The sequence below is a fragment of the Xyrauchen texanus genome, chromosome 6 (genome assembly GCF_025860055.1).
Source record: "Xyrauchen texanus isolate HMW12.3.18 chromosome 6, RBS_HiC_50CHRs, whole genome shotgun sequence".
NCBI classification, from domain to species: domain Eukaryota; kingdom Metazoa; phylum Chordata; class Actinopteri; order Cypriniformes; family Catostomidae; genus Xyrauchen; species Xyrauchen texanus.
Genome location: NC_068281.1, coordinates 40,879,929 through 40,906,091, shown reverse-complemented (window position 1 = coordinate 40,906,091; position 26,163 = coordinate 40,879,929). Strand labels below are relative to the sequence as shown.

General features: G+C 37.5%; 2 protein-coding genes across 4 annotated transcripts in view; one reads left to right on the top strand and one right to left on the bottom strand.

Moving 5' to 3' along the window:
- Positions 1-11,161, top strand: part of mier1b (mesoderm induction early response 1b, transcriptional regulator) — a 28,645-nt gene extending 17,484 nt beyond the window's left edge. For both annotated transcript variants that reach the window (XM_052128689.1, XM_052128690.1), the window contains exons 11-13: positions 5,356-5,483; positions 5,783-5,910; positions 8,714-11,161. In XM_052128689.1, coding sequence (XP_051984649.1) covers positions 5,356-5,483; positions 5,783-5,910; positions 8,714-8,997 — 540 coding nt within the window. In that variant the 3' untranslated portion in view covers positions 8,998-11,161. The remainder of the gene's footprint in view (positions 1-5,355; positions 5,484-5,782; positions 5,911-8,713) is intronic.
- Positions 11,162-11,428: 267 nt separating this feature from the next.
- Positions 11,429-22,555, bottom strand: LOC127644512 (UDP-glucuronic acid/UDP-N-acetylgalactosamine transporter-like). 2 transcript variants are annotated; one of them, XM_052127702.1, is made up of 13 exons: positions 22,116-22,555; positions 21,731-21,764; positions 20,856-20,942; positions 19,240-19,307; positions 19,045-19,116; positions 18,893-18,961; positions 18,553-18,655; positions 16,297-16,389; positions 16,033-16,100; positions 14,134-14,212; positions 13,347-13,429; positions 12,512-12,564; positions 11,429-12,410 (listed from the first exon to the last, which is right to left on the bottom strand). In XM_052127702.1, the coding sequence occupies exons 1-13, from the start codon at positions 22,265-22,267 to the stop codon at positions 12,400-12,402; spliced, it is 972 nt and encodes a 323-aa protein (XP_051983662.1). In that variant the 5' UTR covers positions 22,268-22,555; the 3' UTR covers positions 11,429-12,399. The 2 variants fall into 2 exon arrangements, with proteins under 2 accessions (XP_051983662.1, XP_051983663.1); XM_052127703.1 differs by lacking the exon at positions 21,731-21,764 and having other exon boundaries at positions 12,513-12,564; positions 22,116-22,262.
- Positions 22,556-26,163: the final 3,608 nt, after the last annotated feature.

Genomic DNA, 26,163 nt, shown 5'->3' with positions numbered 1-26,163 from the left:
GCATTGATTCAACAAGGTGCTGAAAGCATTCTTTAGAAATGTTGGCCCATATTGATAGGATAGCATCTTGCAGTTGATGGAGATTTGTGGGATGCACATCCAGGGCACGAAGCTCCCGTTCCACCACATCCCAAAGAAGCTCTATTGGGTTGAGATCTGGTGACTGTGGGGGCCATTTTAGTACAGTGAACTCATTGTCATGTTCAAGAAACCAATTTGAAATGATTCGAGCTTTGTGACATGGTGCATTATCCTGCTGGAAGTAGCAATCAGAGGATGGGTACATGGTGGCCATAAAGGGATGGACATGGTCAGAAACAATGCTCAGGTAGACCGTGGCATTTAAACAATGCCCAATTGGCACTAAGGGGCCTAAAGTGTGCCAAGAAAACATCCCCCACACTATTACACCACCACCACCAGCCTGCACAGTGGTAACAAGGCATGATGGATCCATGTTCTCATTCTGTTTACGCCAAATTCTGACTCTACCATGTGAATGTCTCAAAAGAAATCGAGACTCATCAGACCAGGCAACATTTTTCCAGTCTTCAACTGTCCAATTTTGGTGAGCTCTTGCAAATTGTAGCCTCTTTTTCCTATTTGTAGTGGAGATGAGTGGTACCCGGTGGAGTCTTCTGCTGTTGTAGCCCATCCGCCTCAAGGTTGTGCGTGTTGTGGCTTCACAAATGCTTTGCTGCATACCTCGGTTGTAACGAGTGGTTATTTCAGGCAAAGTTGCTCTTCTATCAGCTTGAATCAGTCGGCCCATTCTCCTCTGACCTCTAGCATCAACAAGGCATTTTCGCCCACAGGACTGCCGCATACTGGATGTTTTTCCCTTTTCACACCATTCTTTGTAAACCCTAGAAATGGTTGTGCGTGAAAATCCCAGTAACTGAGCAGATTGTGAAATACTCAGACCGTATATATATATACACTCACCTAAAGGATTATTAGGAACACCTGTTCAATTTCTCATTAATGCAATTATCTAATCAACCAATCACATGGCAGTTGCTTCAATGCATTTAGGGGTGTGGTCCTGGTCAAGACAATCTCCTGAACTCCAAACTGAATGTCAGAATGGGGAAAGAAAGGTGATTTAAGCAATTTTGAGCGTGGCATGGTTTTTGGTGCCAGACAGGCCGGTCTGAGTATTTCACAATCTGCTCAGTTACTGGGATTTTCATGCACAACCATTTCTAGGGTTTACAAAGAATGGTGTGAAAAGGGAAAAACATCCAGTATGCGGCAGTCCAGTGGGCGAAAATGCCTTGTTGATGCTAGAGGTCAGAGGAGAATAGGCCGACTGATTCAAGCTGATAGAAGAGCAACTTTGCCTGAAATAAACACTCGTTACAACCGAGGTATGCAGCAAAGCATTTGGGAAGCCACAACACGCACAACCTTGAGGCGGATGGGCTACAACAGCAGAAGACCCCACCGGGTACCACTCATCTCCACTACAAATAGGAAAAAGAGGCTACAATTTGCAAGAGCTCACCAAAATTGGACAGTTGAAGACTGGAAAAATGTTGCCTGGTCTGATGAGTCTCGATTTCTTTTGAGACATTCACATGGTAGAGTCAGAATTTGGCGTAAACAGAATGAGAACATGGATCCATCATGCCTTGTTACCACTGTGCAGGCTGGTGGTGGTGGTGTAATAGTGTGGGGGATGTTTTCTTGGCACACTTTAGGCCCCTTAGTGCCAATTGGGCATTGTTTAAATGCCACGGTCTACCTGAGCATTGTTTCTGACCATGTCCATCCCTTTATGGCCACCATGTACCCATCCTCTGATGGCTACTTCCAGCAGGATAATGCACCATGTCACAAAGCTCGAATCATTTCAAATTGGTTTCTTGAACGTGACAATGAGTTCACTGTACTAAAATGGCCCCCACAGTCACCAGATCTCAACCCAATAGAGCTTCTTTGGGATGTGGTGGAACGGGAGCTTCGTGCCCTGGATGTGCATCCCACAAATCTCCATCAACTGCAAGATGCTAGCCTATCAATATGGGCCAACGTTTCTAAAGAATGCTTTCAGCACCTTGTTGAATCAATGTCACGTAGAATTAAGGCAGTTCTGAAGGCGAAAGGGGGTCAAACACAGTATTAGTATGGTGTTCCTAATAATCCTTTAGGTGAGTGTGTATATATATATATATATATATATATATATATACACACATTTATAGAATGATAAAAAAAAAATCTTATTCTTATTGTGAGGGGCACAAACATTGAGGCTACAAGAGTTTAAAATTAATAAAATCCCAAAATTACATTTATTGTGCAACAAAAAAATCCCAATATTAACCAGAAAAACCAAGACATGGTGTACAACATGGGACTTAACTAACTATGAACACATATATTACCAGATAAGGTTTAACATTTTTATTAAAACACAGAAAAACAAAACATAAATACACAATCAACTTTTAACATCCACTACCACCCCTCTTCTTCCCCATCCACAACCCCACCCGAACCTCAACAGACACACCTGTGGTCTTGCATGAACACATACAAAAGAAAACAAAAACCAAACAACTAATAAAGAGAGGAAAAAATACATTAATATAAAAATCACACACACCGACAATTACCCCTCTCTCTCTCCACTATTCCACCTGAGAACCATCCAAGAATGCTAAATATCTGCCCCATTTGCCAACAAACAAATCCAGATCCCCTAAACTTCTATAAGACCCCTCCTGTAAGGCTGCCACTCTCCCCATCTCTGAGCACCACTCATGAAACGGGGCACTCCAACCTACTTCCAAACCCTTAAAATCACCTGTCTGTCGACCATAACACAGATTAGGACCAACTCCTCCTGTTTATTCTCCACATTGATTACCGCCCCACTCTGTACCAAAATACAGATTCTGGGGGAAAACAAAACCTGAGTGCCCAAGACGTCACAATTCTGAACCCTCACCCAAAACCCTCGGATCTTAACGCACCCCCAAAAAACTTGGGTTGTGTCTCCATCCTCCGATTGGCACCACCAGCAGGTAGGTGTGTCTTAAGACCAAGCCTATACAATCTATAGGGGGTCCAATAGAATCGTAATAAGGTACAGACTCAGATACAGAATCCTAGCCCACACTCACTCCTCCAATACCAAGTTTAAATCTTTCTCCCATAAACTCTTGATAGAAGTTAGAGCCATGTCCCCAGACACTGAATTAACAGGAAGTAATACACTGATGACTCATAACCTTTTCTAAAGCGGTAATCACCTCTCCCAGAGTATCTGTCGCTTTAGGGGGGTGTATGCTACTCCCAAAAAACAATTCAGAGCAGGTGGCGCAGCTGAAATACCTATAGAACTGAGATTTGGGAATCCCAAAATGTTTAACCAAATTTTCAAACGATCTCAACACTCCACTCTCATATAGATCACAGAGTGTAGCAATCCCCCCTCAAAATCCACTCTGTCCAGCATGAATCAAGAGATTTTTTTTTGCTTAGTCATCAGTTTAGGGAGATCGAATGGTTCCACAAATGTTCTAATATCCTCATCATTAGACAACGGCGTGGAACTATAGCGATCAAGATTTAATTCTTTAAAAGCGTTATTAATATCAATGGCTGAGGTAAATATTTCACCACCAGCAGATTTCACTTAGGAAATGGTAGAAAAAGACTCTCTGCTTTATATATCTAGTCAAAAGCTTCCCTGCTTTGTCCCCCGACTGTATGACTGTCTTGCCCTGAATAACCAAAACTCCACCTTCCGTGACAAAATACTATTATATCTGTATTTCAATCGGGTCAATTCTCTGAGGCCATCAGGAGACATTCTGCACTTCAGCTCTGCCTCGGCACTTTTAATATTCCCTTCCAACTCCACAAGTTCTCATGCTTTGGATTTTTGGATCAATGAGGCATCCTTTATGATCCAAACCCTAAGAACTGCCGTAAGTGCCTCCCAAAGCCACGCCCACAGAGGATACTGAGGACCAGTTGGTCTCCATATAAACATTTGATTTCAGCCTTTATTATTTGTTGGAAATCAGAATTATGGAAAAGCGATACATTAAAGCATAAACTAAATGATTTATTTTTCTCCATATGTGGCAACACCTCTAAACTCACCAGGGTGTGATACAAGACTAAAATGTTTCCAATTGAGAAATTGGTGAAATGAGGGATATAAAAACAAATCTATTCTAGAATAAATCTTATGACTGATGAAACAAACATATCGTCCCTACCAGATGGGTTCAAATGTCTCCAAATATCTGTAAGACCAAGATATTTACACATCCTTTGAAGTGTCAGTGTTTCTCTAGGGGGCTTACACATTTTTGCTTCTCTATGATCAAGGACTGAGTCCATCAAATGATTAAAGTCTCCTCCCAATATTATATCATGAGGGGTGCCAGCGGTTTGCAACATCCCTTCAAGATCTATAAAAAAAGCCCTGATCATCAGTGTTAAGTGCGTACATATTAGACAAAAATCAACCTTTGCCCCTGAATTTCTGCTAAAGCAATAATGACTGTTCCTACTTTATCTTTTATCTGTTTGAGACATTTGAATTGCAGATGTTTACTTCTCAATGTAATGACTCCCCTGCTCTTACTTGAGCCAGTACTAAAGAAATATGCCCACCCCATATCTTCCCAAAATATTCAGCTTCCTGCAGGGAAAGATGCGTTTCTTGAAGAAACACTACATCAAATTTCTTACGTTTAAGAGAAGAAATAACCTTCCTTCTTTTTATGGGGTGCCCCAACCAATTCACATTCCACGTGGAGAGAGACAATCCACTCATATTAACTTTTGGCATATTAGAAAAAATTTATTGTGTGTCAAAAATAAAATTATAAAGACCACATTCCTTATTAGTGCAAAGAAAAATAGAAGAATAAACACAAAGAACGAAGAACGTGTAGATTAATTCACAAAATTGTATCGAAGGTGTGTTCCCCCACAAAACAAGCTTCAGCTGCTAGTGGAACCAGCACAAAAAAAGCCATTCAGTTTCCTCTGAGTTCAGCAGATGACATAATCGTTCCAATGTCCTGCAAAAAATACTCCACAAAACAAACTCAAGCCAATAGGAGGCATAAGCACAAAGAACTAGAATGTTCATCCACAAACTGTCCCAAAGGAGTGTTATTCAATAAAACATCGTCGTTTAAACATCCGTTCCTCGCATGACATCACGTGACTCCTGGCCTCTGTGTCTGTGCCCGTCACAATAAGAAAATACTTATTTAAAATTCAATAAATTCATTGGTTATCTGCCTTTTCCACCAGCTTAAGAGGGTCTGGTGGACATGCAGCTTGATTTATTTTTTGCTATTGTTCATTCAAATGTTTCAGGTCAGAACACGGTCTGTCGGAGATTGTGTGGCTTTTTATTACATGTGGAAAAAGTCAGAACGATATGATTTCTTTGCACAACAAACTAGACTTGGAAAAAGGAAATACAACCTTCACCCGGGAGTGACGTAAGTATCTCTTTATAAATTATTCCTGTCTTGATGAAATGACATAAGAAGTGTGATTGTGTCTGAGAAGTGGCAATGGTGACTGGTATCATTTCCCAATCCTACACTCCCCCCAGCCCGCTCTTCTCCCTATTGCTGCCTGTCATCTCTCCACTGTCTTTTAATTGTAGTGACAAAAACCCCAAAATCAACACAAATAATAATTACATTTAAACTGATGGCCAGATTCACTGTTGACTAAAGGTTAGTGAGGTACATTTCTTGCATATAAGTGTGTATCCTGTGCTTTACTTGTGTAGGGATTACATGGACAGATTGCTGGATGAGACAGAAAGCACAGCCTCTAGTCGAGCAACCACGCCCCTTCCCGCCCCCTCCAGCAGCAGCACCAGCCAATCAGAGAGAGAGGAGACCAGCGCTCACAACGGTGAGTACAGAAGAGGTTTGAAACTTTGGGATGACAGTGAATTAGTTCCTTTCACAATCATTCTCATAAGATTCTGCAATGCTGCACAAAAATTCTTAATCAGAATTGTACATGGTTACTAATTCAGAGTTTCTGCAGGCCTGACAAAGTCTTCAAAAGGTATAAATTGGCCATTTGCTAATTAAAGCTAGAGTATGCAATTTATACCAGAAGCATTTATTGTTATACTGGTTGAAAGCCTCATTGCATCCTGACAGCAATCAATAAATCAAGTGCTCCGTTACAAAAAAAAAAAGATCCATTATCTGTGACAGTCACAGGCCTTCATTCGGCCGAATGCAATGATTGGATAGCCTCAATGCCGTGAGTTGGGGGCGGGACTACCTGACTGTTTGAACAACTGCAGGCAAGGGATGTATTCAGACAGCTATTTTAAAAACAACGTTTAATTTTGCAATTCCGTTCGGTGGCACTAGTGTCGCAGAAATTACATACTCTAGCTTTAAGGTCTTAAAAGGTCTTAAATCAGAGCAATATGTCTTGAATTCAAAAGCTCATGGTATTACATTTTAGAGCTGTTGGAAAAAATTGTTTCAGCGATGCATCGCCATACATACTCAAACGATTCTGAATCGATTCTCAAAAGTAACGGAATCAATACTGAGTTCAGTTTTAATCACGGCAGAGCAGTGGCACGTGCCAAAGACAGATGTAGAAACAAAGATGGTGAGTTAAGTGCATACACTAAAGTCAAGTGCACAAACACGACTGTTTGCAGACCAGCTATATTAAAGGCATGAACATTTGTGCCTGAATGAAACTACAATTCCGACATTCTTTACACACTATAGCGCCACCACCAGTTAAAGAAATAACTTTGGTTTGCACATTTTGAACCATTTGTCCTAAAAAATATTTTCTGCATGTTTCAAGTGGACTGCTTAAATTAAAGGAATAGTTCACCCAAAAATGAAAATTCTCTCATCATTTACTCACCCTCATGACATCCCAGATATGGATGACTTTCTTTCATCTGCTGAAAAGAATCAAAGTGAAAATATTTCAGATCTGTAGGTCCATACAATGTAAGTGGATGGCTCCAAAATCCACATAAGGGCAAAATAAAAGTACTTCAGATGGTTAAATCCATATATTCTGAAGTGATTTGATAGGTGTGAGTGAGAAACGGATCAATATTGATGTCCTTTTTTTACTATAAATGATCCCCCCTGCTCAGTCAAGCTCCACTTCAGTTTCACTTTCCAATTCTTCATTTGTTTTTGGTGACTCAGTCTTACTGGATATCGCCCCCTACTGGGCAGGGAAGAGAATTTGACAAAAAAGTATTTAATTATTGACCTGTTTCTCATCCACACCAATTTTATCATGTCTGAAGACATGGATTAACCACTGGAGTTTTATGGATTACTTCCTTTTTATTGGCTGCTCCCTTCTAGTGGATTTTGGTGCTTCAAAGTTTTGGTCACCATTTACTTGCATTGTATGGACCAGCAGAGCTGAAATATTCTTCTAAAAATCTTCACTTTTGTTCTGCAGAAGAAAGTATGTCACACATCTGGGATGGCATGAGGGTGAGTAAATGAGGAAAGAATTTTATTTTTGGGTGAACTATTCCTTTAAATTCTACCCATTACTGTGGCCCCATCACGGTTCATGATGTTTAGCGTTTTATTTGCTAATTTTTCTCCAAACATTGCCCACTTTGTCTAGAAATAAATGGCTCAAAATAATCGCCAGATTAATCCAGTTTTGATTTTGTTGAAAAGTTACATTAACAAAAATGTATCGATGTCTATGTAAAACAGGAAGTGAGGGTATATATTGGCAATGGTTTGTCAAATTAAAACAAAACTTGGTATGCTTCATCAGGACCATGATCTAAAGGGAAATGCAAAGTTTGGTGACTGCGCCACCTATAGGTCAAGCTATTTTTGCCCATAACTTTTGAACCCCATGTCCTAAAATCATGAGTTTGGTGCCTATTCCTTCGATCACAATGATTTCAAGGATTCCCATATAAAACATATATAATATTTCACATATCTGGCACATTGATTTTGATCAAAAAAGTGAAATATCTTTTGAATGCATTGACAGATTTATAAGAAATTTGGTATGCATCATTGATATCATGTCCTGAACGTACCAGCAGTTCGGAGAAAGCGCCACCTATAGATCAAAAGATCATCCTCACGTGTGTACTGACTCCAACCATGGCATGTCTTTTTGCCATTCGTGAATCATGTCAACTGAGAGGCACAGTGTGTACATTTCTGAACATTTCTGTATTATTGGCTAATCTAGGACAAGGGATTTAGATGGCAGATCAAAGGGAGGTTCTTATAGAAATGAAAAGGAAATCATAAATGCTCCTTTTGTTTGGTGGTGATCACTTATATTTTATTCCAGAGCTTTGAGGTATATTTTTGGATGTTGTTTAAACACTATTCAAGTGAAACAGCAGTGTCGTAGAGGAATATAGCTGATACAGTGGGTCTGATCAGAAAGTTAAAGGTTATTTCCACATTCTGCTGGTTAGGGGCAGAGGTATTCAAGCCATATTGTGTTACTTTTTGTTAAACATATATATATATATATTCTTGTGCTCTCTAGTCATTTACATTTAGAGAACGATGCAATGACACTGTGATTCTTGAATATATTACTTAAATATCCTTTAGTTGGTCTTAAAAAGGTCTGTAATTGAATTACTTGTATATGGATCAGTGTTTGTTAGTGTTACAGTTATTTATTCTAGTCATCTGTGTGGTTTCTAATGCAGGACTCCACAGTCACAGCTCCAGTGCAGACTCCACGCAAACATCGAGCAGTGTGAACGAGATGAAGAGTGAATCTGTCCAATCAAATGGAGCAGACAGTATATCAACAGATCTTCAGGACTCTAATGGGTGTAAACTCACAGACACTCCCAAAACAGACACAAACGGCTCTGTGAAGCACCAACAGGACTGCCAGAGTCTCGACAGGCCGACAAAAAAGTGCCGGACAGAATCAGACTCGCTGACCCAAGCCGAGACTGACGCTTCCAGGGCGAAGGAAGACTGAATAAGTGGGGATGGGACAGTGCTGTGACATCTCTTGCCCCATCCACACTAAATCCAAAGCCAAGCTGCTCCAAAAACGCCACCCTCCAACTCGAACTACAGCCAATTAATGCTCCTTTTTCACGAAACCATTTACAGAGAAATGTATATTCTATTTGTAACGGAATTTGCCTGATATTTTTTTACCAACAAGATATTTATATTTTTATTGAGACATTTTGACAATGGGTGAATATGCTGTGTAAGCCATTATACATGATTGTTGGTGGGCGTGGCCTCGTGTGAATGGGGCGTGGTCAGTGTATCTCCAGGTACACCAAGCTGTATTTTAGTCCTGTGTGTGTGTGTGTTGGTTTATGTAACATACGGTGCAGTGCTCGGCTTGTTTGTGTCGATGGAGTCCTACTGCGAGCTCCCAACTTTCCTTCAACAGATGTAGTCAACAATAAATAAGCCAATGGAATGACTCCTCGGTTTGTTTTTATAAAGTGTTCGACATCAGTGATGTCTGCTCTGAAACTCACTCATCGGTTTGCTTGCGGTATGTTTGTAGTAACTAGGTGAAATGTCTGGATCGTATTTCATGCCAAAATCAAAAGAAAAAAATATCAAAATATATTTTGCATAAAGAAAATTAAGCGTTTTTTATTTTATTTTCTTTTTTTACTGTAATGCTTCTACTGTAATTATGAATATGTTACTGTAATCTCATCCTTATTATCATAATGTGTTCAGATGTTTACTTTGTATAAGCTTATAATTCTCATTATTATCATTGATGATTTCCATTAGAATCTCAATGATTGCTGTAATACAACAATGAAAACCATCCTGTCCAGACACAATGTTTTTTTAGTTGTTTAAATCAGCGTATATCAAATTCAGGACAAAAAATACTATCATGATGTATATTGACTATTGCATTTTAAAATGAACATTATAATATACATAGAATATAATGTTTTGCTTTACTATAGTGACTGTGAGATTTAAAAACAAATCTTAACCGTACTAGTAGCGTTTTCTTTAAGCAAAATATGTCTTTTTAAATGCATTTTGGGCTGACATAGAACCTTTTCATTCATTGCATATGCGTTTTTGTACCTGAGATGCACATAACTAATTATTCAGAAACCTAAATTCTTATAAGGTTAGCAAACAAATAGAATAAATACTGCTAGTTTCTGTGAGTAACAGGTTTTAAAGGTAGGCAGAATTAATATTGTGATATGTCCCAAATCAATTCAAATGTATTGCCTCCAATGTTATAAAACAACCCTATAATACACCTCTCTTGCCAAAACAAGCACCTGGTCAGTTATAGAAGTTAATTTTCTCCACTTCAGGTGCATCAATTGTCCAACAGGTCCTGCATTTAGATCTTTCAGAGTCATTGGTGCTTTATCTCCACTGAATGATTGGTGATATTGACCCTCCCATTGGCTTATTTATTGTCATTTCTGTTGTTTGCTGCCTGGAGTTGTATTAAGACTTCTGTTTGGCCTCATGTGATTTAAGCATTGATCGTATTTTAAATGGTCTTGTGTGGGATGTAGCCACACTGATCAAAGCTTATGCATAAATCCATGTTAAATAGTAAAGCCATCTGTATCCACACTGGCCCACTGCAGATGATGGTATGCTTTCTGAAATCACTCGCTGCATTTTGGAGTAGCGCAGAGAGTGTTTATTTAAACCATGATTGTAAGAATTAAGTTGGTCCTCTGATGTTTAGCTAATAAATAATATGAATGTACTTACAGAACTGAAATTCTTTGCTTCCTGAATAGATTAAAAAACGACATCACACATGCAAGAGTGATGTTGTACTGAATATCAGCACACACACACAAAAAACTGTTTTGTTTGTCGCCAAATGACACCGAGACAGCTCGTGTGGAAAGCCACAAACACACAAAAGCAGACATGTACAAAAAAGTGAAACATCCCAGTGCTGTTATACTAAATATCAGAACACTTGGAATGCTGCTTGTGTATTCAAATTAGAGGACCAGAACTAATCACTTCATAACTGTTTGTTTCAAGAAATGCTAAGTGTTCAGTTCAAGGGTGTAGCCAGGACATTACTTTTGGGTGGGCCAAATTTTTGCCCATGTTTTTTAACCAAATGTTCCTTAACAACAGAAAGGAGGCACGTTCAAACAGTTCTTTCACAAATCCGAACATTATAGAAAACTATTTTCTAAATATATATTTGAAGTCAAAGAATAATCTGTAATATTCTGGGTGGGCCTGGGTTTAATTTGGGGGGGGGCATACCCTTCGCTACACCACTGGTTCAAGTTGTGTCAACTGCATTTGTGGGTTACAGTCCCTTACCAATTTTTTAAGTAAAAATTGGACAAAAGGAAATTCTTATCTTTAAACAATCCACTCTAAATCAATGTTGTGATACATTCAGCATCTACAAAAAATGTTTTTTTTAATTCAATAGATCATATTCAATTTCATTACAAATACTTCATTTAAAAATGTATTAAAATAATTACATTAACTATATAAACACCACACAATTAATATAGAAAAAAAATAATAGCAAAGAGTCAACAATCTGGCATCTTAAAGGTCAAGTGTTATGGAATGATAACAACAGAGCACAACAGTCTGGATCCAGAAGTAAATATCCCAATCATTTTCTCCATAAAGAAATGTATTTTTTACAAAAACAATAATCCTGTACGACAGACTTGAACGCCGCGGTAAAGCGATGGTAAATACTTCTGTAAAAGTTTGATATCAATAACGTATTTTTTTTTTAATTGTGTTTACTGACCAAACTCCTGCTGAGGAACTACACTACCCATAATCCTCAACAGAGACCCACCAATCGGAGGGGAAGCTGTTACCAGAGAAATTGGAATCACGTTAAAAGAGCTCTGCAGTGATCGCCTACTCCCATAAAGCACCGCGATTGACGTAATCGAGTCTACCTAAACGCTCAGCTACTTGTATATCTGTATATGTCTAAAAGTTTTGCAATAAGCATGAAATAATATCTATGTCGCGCTATTGTTTTTTTTTAATGAAATTACGCCAACAATTAATTCATGGGACGAGTAGTTCATTCAATACAGTCTTGTACTTTGTCTATTTTTCAATTTTCACATACTTTTTTGTTTCTGTTTTTAGAGAGATGCATTTCGGAGCTAGTTGGTGTGATTCATGCCTTACAACTCTTTTTTTTAATAATATTTTGGAATGCTAATGGAGAAAATAAATGGGACATATACTTAGAAAACAAAACAGCTGAAATAGTGGCTGGTCAATGCTGTGCTCTATAGCAAGACCCTGTGAAATGTGTTCGCTCGTGTTCTCCACTGACGAGGTTCTTGATGTCCAACATCAATTATCATTCTTCTATTGATGCTATAGTTTTTTCCCATCAACTTTTTTCTATAGAAAAAAATTACATTTCACCATGTCATATTTAATACATCTTACATAGTATTAAAGGAAGAAAACTCAACGGCATCGAGGTTTGATGTATGACTTACTTTTTTGTTCTTTAGTGAAAGTGATGTACGAGTACACCAGACTGCCAGCAATGCTGTTGTGGAAAAAAAAAAACAGTTTAAAAAATTGAGCAGGAAAGCGGTTTGTGGAAGTACTTTGGAAGTATGGATAGGTCTTTTTGAAGAAAAAAGTGCCATTTGTGTATTATGTGCATCCATATGACTTCTACTAATATAGTTAATAGGATACTGAACTTAGTCATACTATTTGATAAATGTACCTTGTTTAGTGTCAAAATTTTTACATTAGAATATCACCAAATTTGCATTAATATACTATTATTTTATGCATAAAATAATGGTTTGATTTTTCTGATATCATATTTGTGTCTCAGTATTTTATTAGTATTTATTGTTTATACTTATATTACAATTAGCTCTATTATGCAGAAAAATACATTTCCGTTTTCTACGTAACAGACTATTGTTTCTGGCACAAAGAACAGTAACTTTAGCTATATCATTTGGTGTGCTGCAATGAAATTTGCCGTAACAGCTGGTATAAAATATGTTTTGAAAGAGTAATGCTACTACTGAAATTTACCCAAAATAATTGCTGTATTCCAATGATAAAAACATACATTTTAAACTTAAAATAAATAACTATTGTTATATGTTGCTAGGCTGTAACTACATGTTTAGGATGAACCCATACTGGATATTATTATGATCTGTGGTGGTCCAAATAAAAACATATGAAATATGAATGACCGTCTCTTGAGAATGACCCTCATACTGAGGGGGGATTTGATTTCTTTGTCATATTTACTCGCATGAAGCAAGTAATAATCGGCAGTCTCCCAAACATCATATTTACCTGATGTTTAGGCCGATAAAATTCAGCCAAGTAAAGATATAATCTCCACCAAACACCATCCCGATGTATGTCACAAAGATATTCTGTTGGGTTGGTTAAAAAACATAATGAACACGTTTACAGTGTAGTACACCTCTTAAATCTTAAAGGAATATTCCGGGTTCAATACAAGTTAAGCTCACTCGACAGTATTTGTGACATAATGTTGAATACCACAAAAATGTATTTCGGATTTGTCCCTCCTTTTCTTAAAAAAAAAAGCAAAGATCTGGTTTCCAGTGAGGCACTTACAATGGAAGTGAATGGGGGCCAAACGTTAAAATACGAACTTTTCCAAAACTATATCCAAAAGACATGAACAACACGTGTGTCAACATGATTTTAGGGTGATAAAATCACTTACTAAACTTTTTAGTGTAAAGTTTTAGCCAATTTTATAACTTTCGTTGCCATGACGATGTAATGCCAACAAACCCTAAAATTAACTAAATTAACTTTATAGCTAAAAAAAAACATGAGTTTTAACAGAATTAATGCAAGTGCTTTTATAAAATTAAAAGCTTAATATTTCTGACTTTAAACCCTCCAAACATTGGCCGCATTCACTTCCATTTTAAGTGCCTCACTGTGACCTCGATTTGTGAATTTTTTAAAGAAAAAGAGGGAGTCGAAATAAATTTATTGTGGTAAACAATATTATGCCACAAATGCTGTCGATTGAGATTAACTTGTATTGAACCGGGAATATTCCTTTAAATATATGTTTGTAAATTTGTTCATTACAAACCTTGATACAGCCAACAATGGAAGTCGTCAAAGCAGAGTTGTAATGGGTACATAACATAATCGAGTACATGAGAATGAACCTGCCAATATAACATTAATATTATCATCTTGGAAACATTTTAAATAATATGAAACAGAAAAAAACCCACTGCAAAATAATGTCAAATGTTTGTAAATCTTTAAAGTAATCAGTTGTCCAATATGTATCAGCTGTTTTATAGTCACAAATAGGGCTGTCACGATTATTAAATTTGGCTGACGAATAATGGTCAGACAAATAATTGCGATTATGCTGATTGATTGTCAGACGAATGCTTGCGATTATGTCGATTACTTTTAAAACAAATAATTTTGATTATGCCGACTGATTGTCAACCGAATGCTTGCGATTATGACGATTGATTGTCGAACGAATGCTTGCGATTGTGTCGATTGATTGTCGAACGAATGCTTGCGATTGTGTCGATTGATTGTCAAACGAATGCTTGCGATTGTGTCGATTGATTGTCAAACGAATGCTTGCGATTGTGTCGACTGATTGCCGAACGAATGCTTGCGATTGTGTCGATTGATTGTCGAACGAATGCTTGCGATTGTGTCGATTGATTGTCGAACGAATGCTTGCGATTGTGTCGATTGATTGTCGAACGAATGCTTGCGATTGTGCCGATTATTGTCGAACGAATGCTTGCGATTGTGTCGACTGATTGTCGAACGAATGCTTGCGATTGTGTCGATTTATTGTCGAACGAATGCTTGCAATTGTGTCGATTATTGTCGAACTAATAATTGCGATTGTGTCGATTATTGTCAAACTAATAATTGCGATCGTGTCGATTATTGTCAAACTAATAATTGCGATTGTGTCGATTGCTTGTCAAACTAATAATTGCGATTGTGTCGATTGCTTGTCAAACTAATAATTGCGATTATGTCGATTATTGTCAAACTAATAATTGCGATTGTGTCGATCATTGTCAAACTAATAATTGCGATTGTGTCGATCATTGTCAAACTAATAATTGCGATTATGTCGATTATTGTCAAACTAATAATTGCGATTATGTCGATTATTGTCAAACTAATAATTGCGATTGTGTCAATTATTGTCAAACTAATAATTGCGATTATGTCGATTATTGTCAAACAAATAATTGCAATTATGCCGATTAATTGTCAAGAAAATTATTCTGATTATTACAATTGTCGCAAAATAATTGTGATTATTACGATTAATTGCCAAAAGCATTATTGCGATTATGCCGGTTAATTAACTGTTTTAGGGCTGTGACGATGAATTGTCTTGTTAAGTGCACGATTAATTGTCAAACATGTAATTGCGATTATGATGATTAATTATCTGTTCTATTGCTATGATGACTAATTTTCTCGTTAAGGGCTTTCACGATTGTCATATAAATTGTCATTTTTTAAGGTGTGCTGTTTTATGCATGTGAGCTTCATACACATTTGCGTTCACTATAACAGTTTATACTTGTTTTCTCAGGAGTTTGGCGTGAGCCTCTGCTGACAGCGCGCATCAGAACACTTCAAGCGCTCTTCAGGACAGGAGCTGGTTGACCTCCGCAGTGCGGCTCAGCGACGCACGGACTACAAGTTCAACTGAATAACACACAAAAGCGCCGTGCATGGGATTTATATAGTATATTCGCTTACAATTCCCTTATTTGAGCATTCTCAGATGGTTATTTAATAATCGCGACAGGCCTAATCACAAACTAAATTCACAAAGTTTAAAAGTCAAAGAAATATCCTATAATGACCCAAAAACTATTCAAATTGGATAAACATAATACAATCATAAAGAGTCTCAGATGTAGCAGTCTTAACAAACACAGCTTAAGTTCATTTATTAAAATAATTGAAATATCAGACTTACCCCATAACACATGATAACACAAACTGAATCACAAAAAAAAGGTCGGCCCAACCATCATATTCTAAAGCCTGAAAAGCAATAAGAGAGATGTTGATGCTGTAGTGTGCATTTTTCTTTAAATGTACACATTAGGCCAAATTCAAATTCAGATTTGTACGTCCATTTAAATCGAGAAAAACTTCAGATCATATGTTATCCTAACTGATTTAATGTTATTAAGCTGCAAGAGAGGAACAACTGATGAGAAGTTTATTTAACTCTTACTTTCTGTATGTCTCCAGTGAAGTATGCTAAAACCATAGTGGGAATAATCATGAATAAAGCATTATAATACAGCAGCCCGTATTTTCCCAGCTCCTGAAATGAGAGAAAAGTTGACGAAACTCATTTTAGCCATTGAAATACAAATGGTGCTATATTTTAAGGACACATTTTAACCAACTTAAGCAAAATTACAACACATGATTAAAGCAATACAGTAATACCCATGTGGGTTAAAGCTACAGGTGAAACTCGAAAAATTAGAATATCGTGCAAAAGTTCATTAATTTCAGTAATTCAACTTAAAAGGTGAAACTAATATATTATATAGACTCATTACAAGCAAAGTAAGATATTTCAAGCCTTTATTTGATATAATTTTGATGATTATGGCTTACAGCTTATGAAAACCCCAAATTCAGAATCTCAGAAAATTAGAATATTACATGAAATCAATAAAAAAAAGGATTTTAAATACAGAAATGTCGGCCCTCTGAAAAGTATAATCATGCATATGTACTCAGTACTTGGTTTGGGCCTCTTTTGCATTAATTACTGCCTCAATGCGGCGTGGCATGGATGCTATCAGCCTGTGGCACTGCTGAGGTGTTATGGAAGACCAAGATGCTTCAATAGCGGCCTTCAGCTCTTCTGCATTGTTTGGTCTCATGTCTCTCATCTTTCTCTTAGCAATGCCCCATAGATTCTCTATGGGGTTCAGGTCAGGCGAGTTTGCTGGCCAATCAAGCACAGTAATACCATGGTCACTGAACCAGGTTTTGGTACTTTTGGCAGTGTGGGCAGGTGCCAAGTCCTGCTGGAAAATGAAGTCAGCATCTCCATAAAGCTTGTCTGCCGAAGGAAGCATGAAGTGCTCTAAAATGTCCCGGTAGACGGCTGCGTTGACTCTGGACTTAATAAAGCACAGTGGACCAACACCAGCCGATGACATGGCTCCCCAAACCAACACAGACTGTGGAAACTTCACACTGGACTTCAAGCATCTTGGATTGTGTGCCTCTCCATTCTTCCTCCAGACTCTGGGACCTTGGTTTCCAAATGAGATGCAAAATTTGCTCTCATCAGAAAAGAGGACTTTGGACCACTGAGCAACAGACCAGTTCTTTTTTCTTTAGCCCAGGTAAGACGTTTGACATTTGAAGCCCATGTCCAGGACCCGTCTGTGTGTGGTGGCTCTTGATGCAGTAACTCCAGCCTCAGTCCACTCCTTGTGAAGCTCCCCACACATTTGAATGGCCTTTTCCTGACAATCCTCTCCAGGCTACGGTCATCCCTGCTGCTTGTGCACCTTTTTCTTCCACACTTTTCCCTTCCACTTAACTTTCTATTAATGTGCTTTGATACAGCACTTTGAGAACATCCAACTTCTTTTGCAATTACCTTTTGAGGCTTTCCCTCCTTGTGGAGGGTGTCAATGATGGTTTTCTGCACAACTGTCAGGTCAGCAGTCTTCCCCATGATTGTGAATTCAACTGAACCAGACTGAGAGAACATTTAAAGGCTCAGGAACCCTTTGCAGGTGTTTAGCTGATTAGAGTGTGACACTTTGAGCCTACAATACTGAACCTTTTCACAATATTCGAATTTTCTGAGATTCTGAATTTGGGGTTTTCATAAGCTGTAAGCCATAATCATCAAAATGATATCAAATAAAGGCTTGAAATATCTTACTTTGCTTGTAATGAGTCTATATAATATATTAGTTTCACCTTTTAAGTTGAATTACTGAAATTAATGAACTTTTGCATGATATTCAAATTTTTTGAGTTTCACCTGTACATAAAACAACAGCACACATTCTGAAGCTTCAAACTTCTACCTTACCAGGAAGGCCAAACTAAATGCAGTCAGCCGCATGCATTTCCAGTATACTTTAAATGGTGTTAAAGTCAATACGTTTACATGCGCAGTTATAATCGAGCTATCGCAGGTTTTTATGGAGTTGAGCTACAGCTCTACAGCTTTGGCTCTATCTTTCAGAGCATGCATGTGCACAGTGTTGTGGTCCGATTACCAATACTCGCCTGACCAAGCCAAGCTACAATCTCATCATCTAGGTCTGTTAGCCCGAATGCAAAAATCAGACCGGTGCGATTTCAGTAGTTATTTGTCGTTTAAAAAGACAAGTCATGGTTTTAGTCCAACTGAAATTTTAAAGTGTACTTTTAAAATACAGTAAACGCACTGACTGATGAGGTGACGCAATATCTCAGGATCATGAAACATTCCAGAAATTACCTTGGAGTCCAGTTTTTGTTTCATATAAGCTCCATTAGCAGCAGTCAGAATGTTGTTTAGAGTAATGAACACATATCCATGGAGGTCAAAAGTGAAATCTGTACTGTAAAAGTCAAATCAAATCAATTTCATTAAAGTAACAAACCATTTCTAACAGATGTCAGAATCAAACTACATTAAAATAGCTTGCGCCCACATTTCAAACAGCACAGCGAAACGTTGTCCTTTCATGAATACATGGACAATGGAGTTAAAATGACGTTTTTGTATAAACATGTAAACAGGAATGTGTTATCTGACTTGGAATGAACTTTAGCTACCCAGTTTGCAGTTTGCTTACCTTGCAGCGATAAATGCTCCCAAGATCATGGTAAACACAGTTGCTTTAATGGACCATGAAAACTTCTTTCTACATGAAGGCAAAATATACATCTATTTAAACTCTACTGCAGCTGTTCTGGGTCAACTGTAAACACAAGTATATAGACACACTTCAGCAGGTAACCCTCAAACATCATCGTGAACAAGATGGAGAATCTTCTGAGCACAGTAAACATTGGCAGGCTGCAAAAGAGAACATACAGTACAGAGTATTATATTATAACTGTATGCTTGATATAAAATAACAACATCAACAATAATATACAATAATAATAATATATATTTTCCTGTATATTAAACACATACTTGAGTTGTTTTGTTCCAAACAGGCCAGTTAATTGATTTCCCACATACAGAAAAGGGAGTGGAAATACCTGAGCAGACGAGATTTAGAGAATTTAATAACAAAACAAATAAAGTGGAGGACAGACAGCCAGACAGACAGACAGATAGACAGACAGTTAGATAGATGACAGACAGTTAGATAGACGACAGACAGTTAGATAGACAGACAGAGAGACAGACGACAGACAGACAGATAGTTAGATAGACGACAGACAGTTAGACAGACAGTTAGATAGACGACAGACAGACAGTTAGACAGACAGACAGATGACAGACAGACAAATAGATAGACAGACAGATAGATAGATGACAGACTGACAGACAGTTAGATAGATGACAGACAGATAGACAGACAGTTAGATAGACAACAGACAGACAGTTAGACAGATGACAGACAGACAGACAGTTAGATAGACGACAGACAGACAGATAGTTAGATAGACAGACAGACAGATAGATGACAGACAGACAGACAGTTAGATAGACAGACAGACAGATAGATAGATGACAGACAGACAGATAGACGACAGACAGACAGTTAGATAGACGACAGACAGTTAGATAGACAGACAGATAGACAGACAGTTAGATAGACGACAGACAGAAAGACGACAGACAGACAGATAGATAGACAGACAGTTAGATAGACGACAGACAGACGACAGACAGAGAGATAGACGACAGACAGACAGATAGTTAGATAGAGCGACAGACAGACAGATAGTTAGATAGACGACAGACAGACAGATAGTTAGATAGACAGACAGATAGTTAGATAGACGACAGACAGACAGATAGTTAGATAGACAGACAGACAGATAGATAGATGACAAGACAGACAGATAGTTATATAGACAGACAGACAGATAGATAGATGACAAGACAGACAGATAGTTATAGACAGACAGACAGATAGATAGATGACAGACAGACAGATAGATAGACAGACAGACAGATAGATAGACGACAGACAGACAGTTAGACAGACAGACAGTTAGATAGACGACAGACAGACAGTTAGATAGACGACAGACAGACAGATAGATAGACAGACAGTTAGATAGACGACAGACAGACAGTTAGACAGACGACAGACAGACAGTTAGATAGACGACAGACAGACAGTTAAATAGACGACAGACAAACAGACAGACAGTTAGATAGACAGACAGACAGATAGACAGACAGTTAGATAGACGACAGACAGATAGACAGACAGTTAGATAGACGACAGACAGACAGACAGATAGATAGACAGACAGTTAGATAGACAACAGACAGACAGTTAGACAGACGACAGACAGTTAGACAGACAGTTAGATAGACGACAGACAGACAGACAGTTAGACAGCCAGATGACAGACAGACAGATAGATAGACAGACAGATAGATAGATGACAGACTGACAGACAGACAGACAGTTAGATAGATGACAGACAGATAGACAGACAGTTAGATAGACAACAGACAGACAGTTAGACAGATGACAGACAGACGGACAGTTAGATAGACGACAGACAGCCAGACAGTTAGATAGACGACAGACAGATAGATGGCAGACAGACAGATAGATATACCTTATGGGGTACATTACTGTCAAAAGCTGGGAAATCTATCACATTCAATGATTTTGCCCCTCGCAACACAACAACCGTTGCAAACATCTGAAAACAGAATAAAAGCTGCTGGAATCAGTACTGAAGCTGTGTAAGATATCGGTTTAATTAGTAGAATGTAATAAATCTTTACTTTTGAAAGCCATCTGTCATTCTGGTGCAATTCTAGGCACGATTATTGTATTATTGTGATGCTGACACTCTTAAAAACTAGCAAACTTAGAATTTAAAGGGATAGTTCACCCAAAAATGAAAATTCTCTCATAATTTACTCACCCCATGCCATTCCAGATGTGTGACTTTCTTTGTTCTGAAGAACACAAACAAAGATATTTAGAGGAAATATCTCAGCTCTGTAGGTGCTTACTATGCAAGTGAATGGTGACCAGAATTTATAAGCTCCAAAAAGCACATAAAAACAGCATAAAGGTAATCCATAAGATTCTAGTGGTTTAATCCATGTCTTCAGAATTGATGTAGGTGTGGGTGAGAAACAGATCAAGATTTAAGTCCTTTTTCACTATAAATGTCCAATTTCACATTCTTCATCTTTTTTTTTTTTTTTTTTGGAAAATCACATCCTTCGTGCATATCGCCACCTATTGGGCAGGGAGGAGAATTTATAGTAAAAAAGGACTAAAAGTATGGATTACTTTTATGCTGCCTTTATGTAATTTTTTGAGATACAAAGTTCTGGTCACCATTCACTTGCATTGTATTCAGCAGAAGAAAGAATGTCATACACATCTGGGATGGCATGAGGGTGAATAAATGGGTGAACTATCCCTTTAAATGCTCAGAAAAGTGACAGTTTGGGTAATAATATTTCCTCTTACTTGCCCAATTCCCACTGATAAAGATGACGGGAATCTAAAAAGAAACACACACTAGATATGAATTATGATGGAGTGCCAAAAATATCCATCTTAATTATTTATCATGTGTTTACATGGATGAAGAGTCAGAATAATAATATGGATATTAGATTAAATTAACAACGGCTTTTCCTCCACCCGTTTGCAGGAGTGGTATCATGACCAAACTGTTTAATTCATGCCAAAGGTGATTATGTACCTAGCTAAAGACTCACTTTAAGAGATTTATTTTCATAAGCGATCTACCACAACAATTATTATTATAACCAATCAATATTTGGTTATAATAACAGCAACTATATAATCTGAATATGGAAACATTAAATAATGCAATAAGATGGATTACCTGTAATTAGTGAGAACACTCTTGTTAACAACAACAATGAAGAAAGAAGCGAGTCCGTAGAAAGCTGCAGCGAATAACTGTGAAGATAACGTTGATGTGCCGCTGTTATTCTCTGTATAGCTCTTATGAGGACGCTTTCGTGTGACCGCCATGCTTCAGTTCATCGAGGTCCAACTGTACACGACAACAACAACAAGAGTATTCCCCCTTTCCTGAAGCTTTAAAGCGACAGCGCTCCGTAAATCATCTCACACAACTGAAAGCTATTGTAGCATACGGCAAGCCGTTATAACTATCCGTAATTATATTTTCAATTCAATATCTACAATTGCATTTTGACGAGTCACAAGTTATAATTTGACTAGTAAGAAAGAACATTAAAGATATCTGTTCATATATTTTGCCCAGTTCAAATACAATTTTAGTTCTCTGCTGTGACGTTTCAGATTTCGTCACTTGTCACGTCACATATCCACAAAGTTGATTTCTGTAATCCAGTTTTGATTAGTCAAAATTATATTTTTAGATATCTAAATTGCCTTTAGCCCTAGTCGATCTGCTGTGTTGTGACCCGCAATGACTCTGCAATACGTAGTGTTATGGAAGCTGTTAAAGTAACCAGCTGCTAACATAAAGATCACAACGATATCTTGATGCATTTAAGTTAAAATGTCTCAACTTAACAAACAGATAACAAGCACTTTGTGTAGCAAGTGCTTGCAGCATGGACCAATTTAAGTGTAAACGATTGATAAAGACAGTCAACCACTAACGGTTCCTGTATTTATTACGCAATCAATAAAAATTTGAAATTGGGCAAATAAATTTACGATGTAGTGGTTTAATGCTGCAATAATTAAGGCACCCATGTTTTTAATCTGGAAAATTTTTTATACACAGTTAAAAATGAAAGTCAATTCAAAAAAGAGCCTCATTCCACAAGTTAAATAATCGATGTGCAATTAACCTTTGGGCTAATGTAGGGGTCCCTTTATTTGCTGATACATATAATTTTTTACAAATGCTCCATTATCATTGTTTCTTATTATTGGATTTTTATTTATTTTTTAATTGCAAAATTCTGTTTAAAATAAACCAGACATGCAAGACTAACATTAAAAGTTAAATTCTTTATCAGACAAAATGGCAGACGCAAAAATCTCGTTTTTGTTTTGTTTTTAAGGCGGGGCACAGCAGAGAGGCAATTTCCATAAGCTTTTCAGATATCTGTAAAGGAATTTTAACTAGTAAGGATGTTGATTCAGTGTGGGCAGCATGCGAGGAGCGGATGTGTGAACGACGAGCTCTGCGTGCTTTGCTAATTTTATTATTATTTGTGTCATAAACTGGTGAGATTCGATACACCCTGATTCTGAACTGTTCTAGGAAAATGATATTTAAAAAAAACTCTAAATCCTCGGGCTCTGGAGACATTAAAAGACTCTTATGTGCTCAAACTGACGCCCCTGAAAAACAGGCCGAAGCCCTGGTTTCAATCCAGATGGTGAACTGAAAGAAATCCAGCTTGAACTGATGAATGTGCCTGTTCTTCTTCAAGAAACGCACGCATCTTTCCCCGCAGGAAAATAAAAAATTTGGGAAGATATGGGGTGGACATGTTTCCTTTAGTGCTGGCTCGAGTAAGATCAGGGGAGTCATTACATTGATAAGTAAACATCTACAGTTCAAATGTCTTAAACGGATTAACAATAAATTAGGAAGAGGCATTATAGTTTTAGCTGAAATTCAGGGGAAAAGGTTGATTTTGACTAATATTTATGCACCTAACGTTGATGATCAGGGCTTTTTATAGATCTTGAAGGGATGTTGCAAACCGCTGGCACCCCTCATGATATAATATTGGGAGGAGACTTTAATCTTTTGATGGACTCAGTCCTTATAATGTGTATGCCCCTTAGAGCAACACTGATGCTTCACAGGATGTGTAAAAAATGTTGGTCTTACAGATATTTAGAGACTTTTGAATCCATCTGATAGGGACTATAATTTTTTTTCATCAGTCTATAAGATTTATTCGAGAATAGATTTGTTTTTATATCCCTCATTTCATCTGTTGTTGATTTCTCAGTTGGAAATATTTTAGTCTTAGCTCACACTCTGGTGTGTTTAGAGGTGTTGCCACATACGGAGAAAAATAAATCATATAGTTGCCGCTTTAATGTATCCCTTTTGCAAAATCCTCAATTCCAACAAATGTTAAAGGCTGAAATAAATGTTTATATGGAGACCAACTACATTATAGACACCCGGTAGCAATGGTACAAACAAATGGATTCATTTCAGATTATTTTACTCTGGATAGTGTTGCCCCCTTTCCCCATTATTGTTCTGTCTTGCCCTGGAAACATTAGCAGCCGCAATAAGAAAGGAGGATGATTTTCCAGGGATGGTGGCGGGAGGTGTGATGCATACATTTTTGCTCTATGCAGATTACATTTTATTATTTGTCTCCGAATGTACTAGATCTAGAAAAATCTAGAATTTGGGAATATCTGTATAATTTGTAAATAATAATCTGTAAATAATTTGCCATTAACAATGTCACATTAGCTATATATTCTATGCTATGATCTTAACTATCTACATTACATAACGTTAAAGCAAACTTGTCCAGTTTTTAAGGAAAGAAATCTCGGTGGATAGCACTGTTGCCTCACATCAAGAAGGTCCTGGGTTCGAGTCCGGGCTCAACTAGGGCCTTTCTGTGTGGAGTTTGCATGTTCTCCCCGTGTTTGCGTGGGTTTCCTCCGGGTGCTCCGGTTTCCCCCACAAGTTTATAAAACATGCAGGTTAAGTGAATTGGAGACTCAAAATTGCCCCGTGTGAGTGAGAGTCCCCCAGCCACTGTGGGTTGTGTCAGGATGGGCATCTGGTGTAAAAATTGTGCCAAATCAAATATGTACAGTATATGTAGACAATCAAGAAGTGGACCCTGCACCTACGTGGGACAAATGCTTGGAAAGAGATAGTCCAACTAAATATTTAATTTAGAAAAGTTGCAATTTAAATTATCATTACAAATTTTAGAGATGATAGTAGGATATATTTTATGTAAGAGATCTGATATTATTGGGTATAGAGAACTTTTTCCAATTAATATTTTTTTTATTAGAGAATCGCTCTCCCCCACCCACCCCACCAAAAACAACAACAACAAACAAACCTAGGGTGATTTGTTTCCTTGAAAGAAAAACATTTCTAGTTACCTTGTTGCTACATTTTGGGTCATCGATACTTACCTTCACTGAAAAACTCACGTTCAGTCTTCATAAACTCATCAAATGATAAATGATTTGTCATAAATGGAATAGTTCCCCTAAATATGATTAGTCAATGAAAATGGCGTGGATCTCATCTTTGAACACTCATTCACTAAACTGCACTAAATTAAAACCCTTTTGCAGTAACTTATAAATTACTCTACGACAACAAGAAAAACACCGAATGACATCATACATAGATTGTAAATACAGCAGGGTTTCTGCAGGTTTTATGAAGCTAAATTTAAGACTTTTATAAGACCTTTTTAAGATCAACTAAAGGAAATTTAAGACATACATTTAAGGGAACACAATGTCATTGCATCGTATTCCTCTACGACACCAAATTTCTTAAAAATCTGTCAATGCATTCAAAAGATATTTCACTTTTTAATCAAAATCAATGTGCCAGAGAGGCAGTATGGCTGATATGGGAAATATATTATATATGGCTTATATGGTAATCCTTGAAATCATTGTGATTGAAGGAATCCATAGACACCAAACTCATGATTGTAGGGCATACGGTTCAAAGCAAAAAGCAAAAGCAAAGCAAAAATAGCCATTTTCACATTTCTTGATCCATAGGTGATGCATTCACCAAACTTTGCATGTACCCTCAGATCATGGTCCTGATGAAGCATACCAAGTTTCGTTTCAATACGACAAACCATTGGTAAGATATAGCCTAACCAGAATTTTTAACTGAAGCACCAAAAATCACATAAATGCGTCGTAAAAGTAACCCATAAGACTCCAGTGGTTAA

Bases quoted from the DNA above. Each gene is read 5' to 3' on its own strand.
- LOC127644512 (XM_052127702.1), bottom strand. From the start codon at position 22,267: ATGGCGGTCACACGAAAGCGTCCTCATAAGAGCTATACAGAGAATAAC. The intron at 18,656-18,892 runs GTAAGCAAACTG...TGACTTTTACAG, and splicing joins GGAGCATTTATCGCTGCAAG to TACAGATTTCACTTTTGACC. The intron at 16,390-18,552 runs GTAATTTCTGGA...CTCTCATTTCAG, and splicing joins AACAAAAACTGGACTCCAAG to GAGCTGGGAAAATACGGGCT.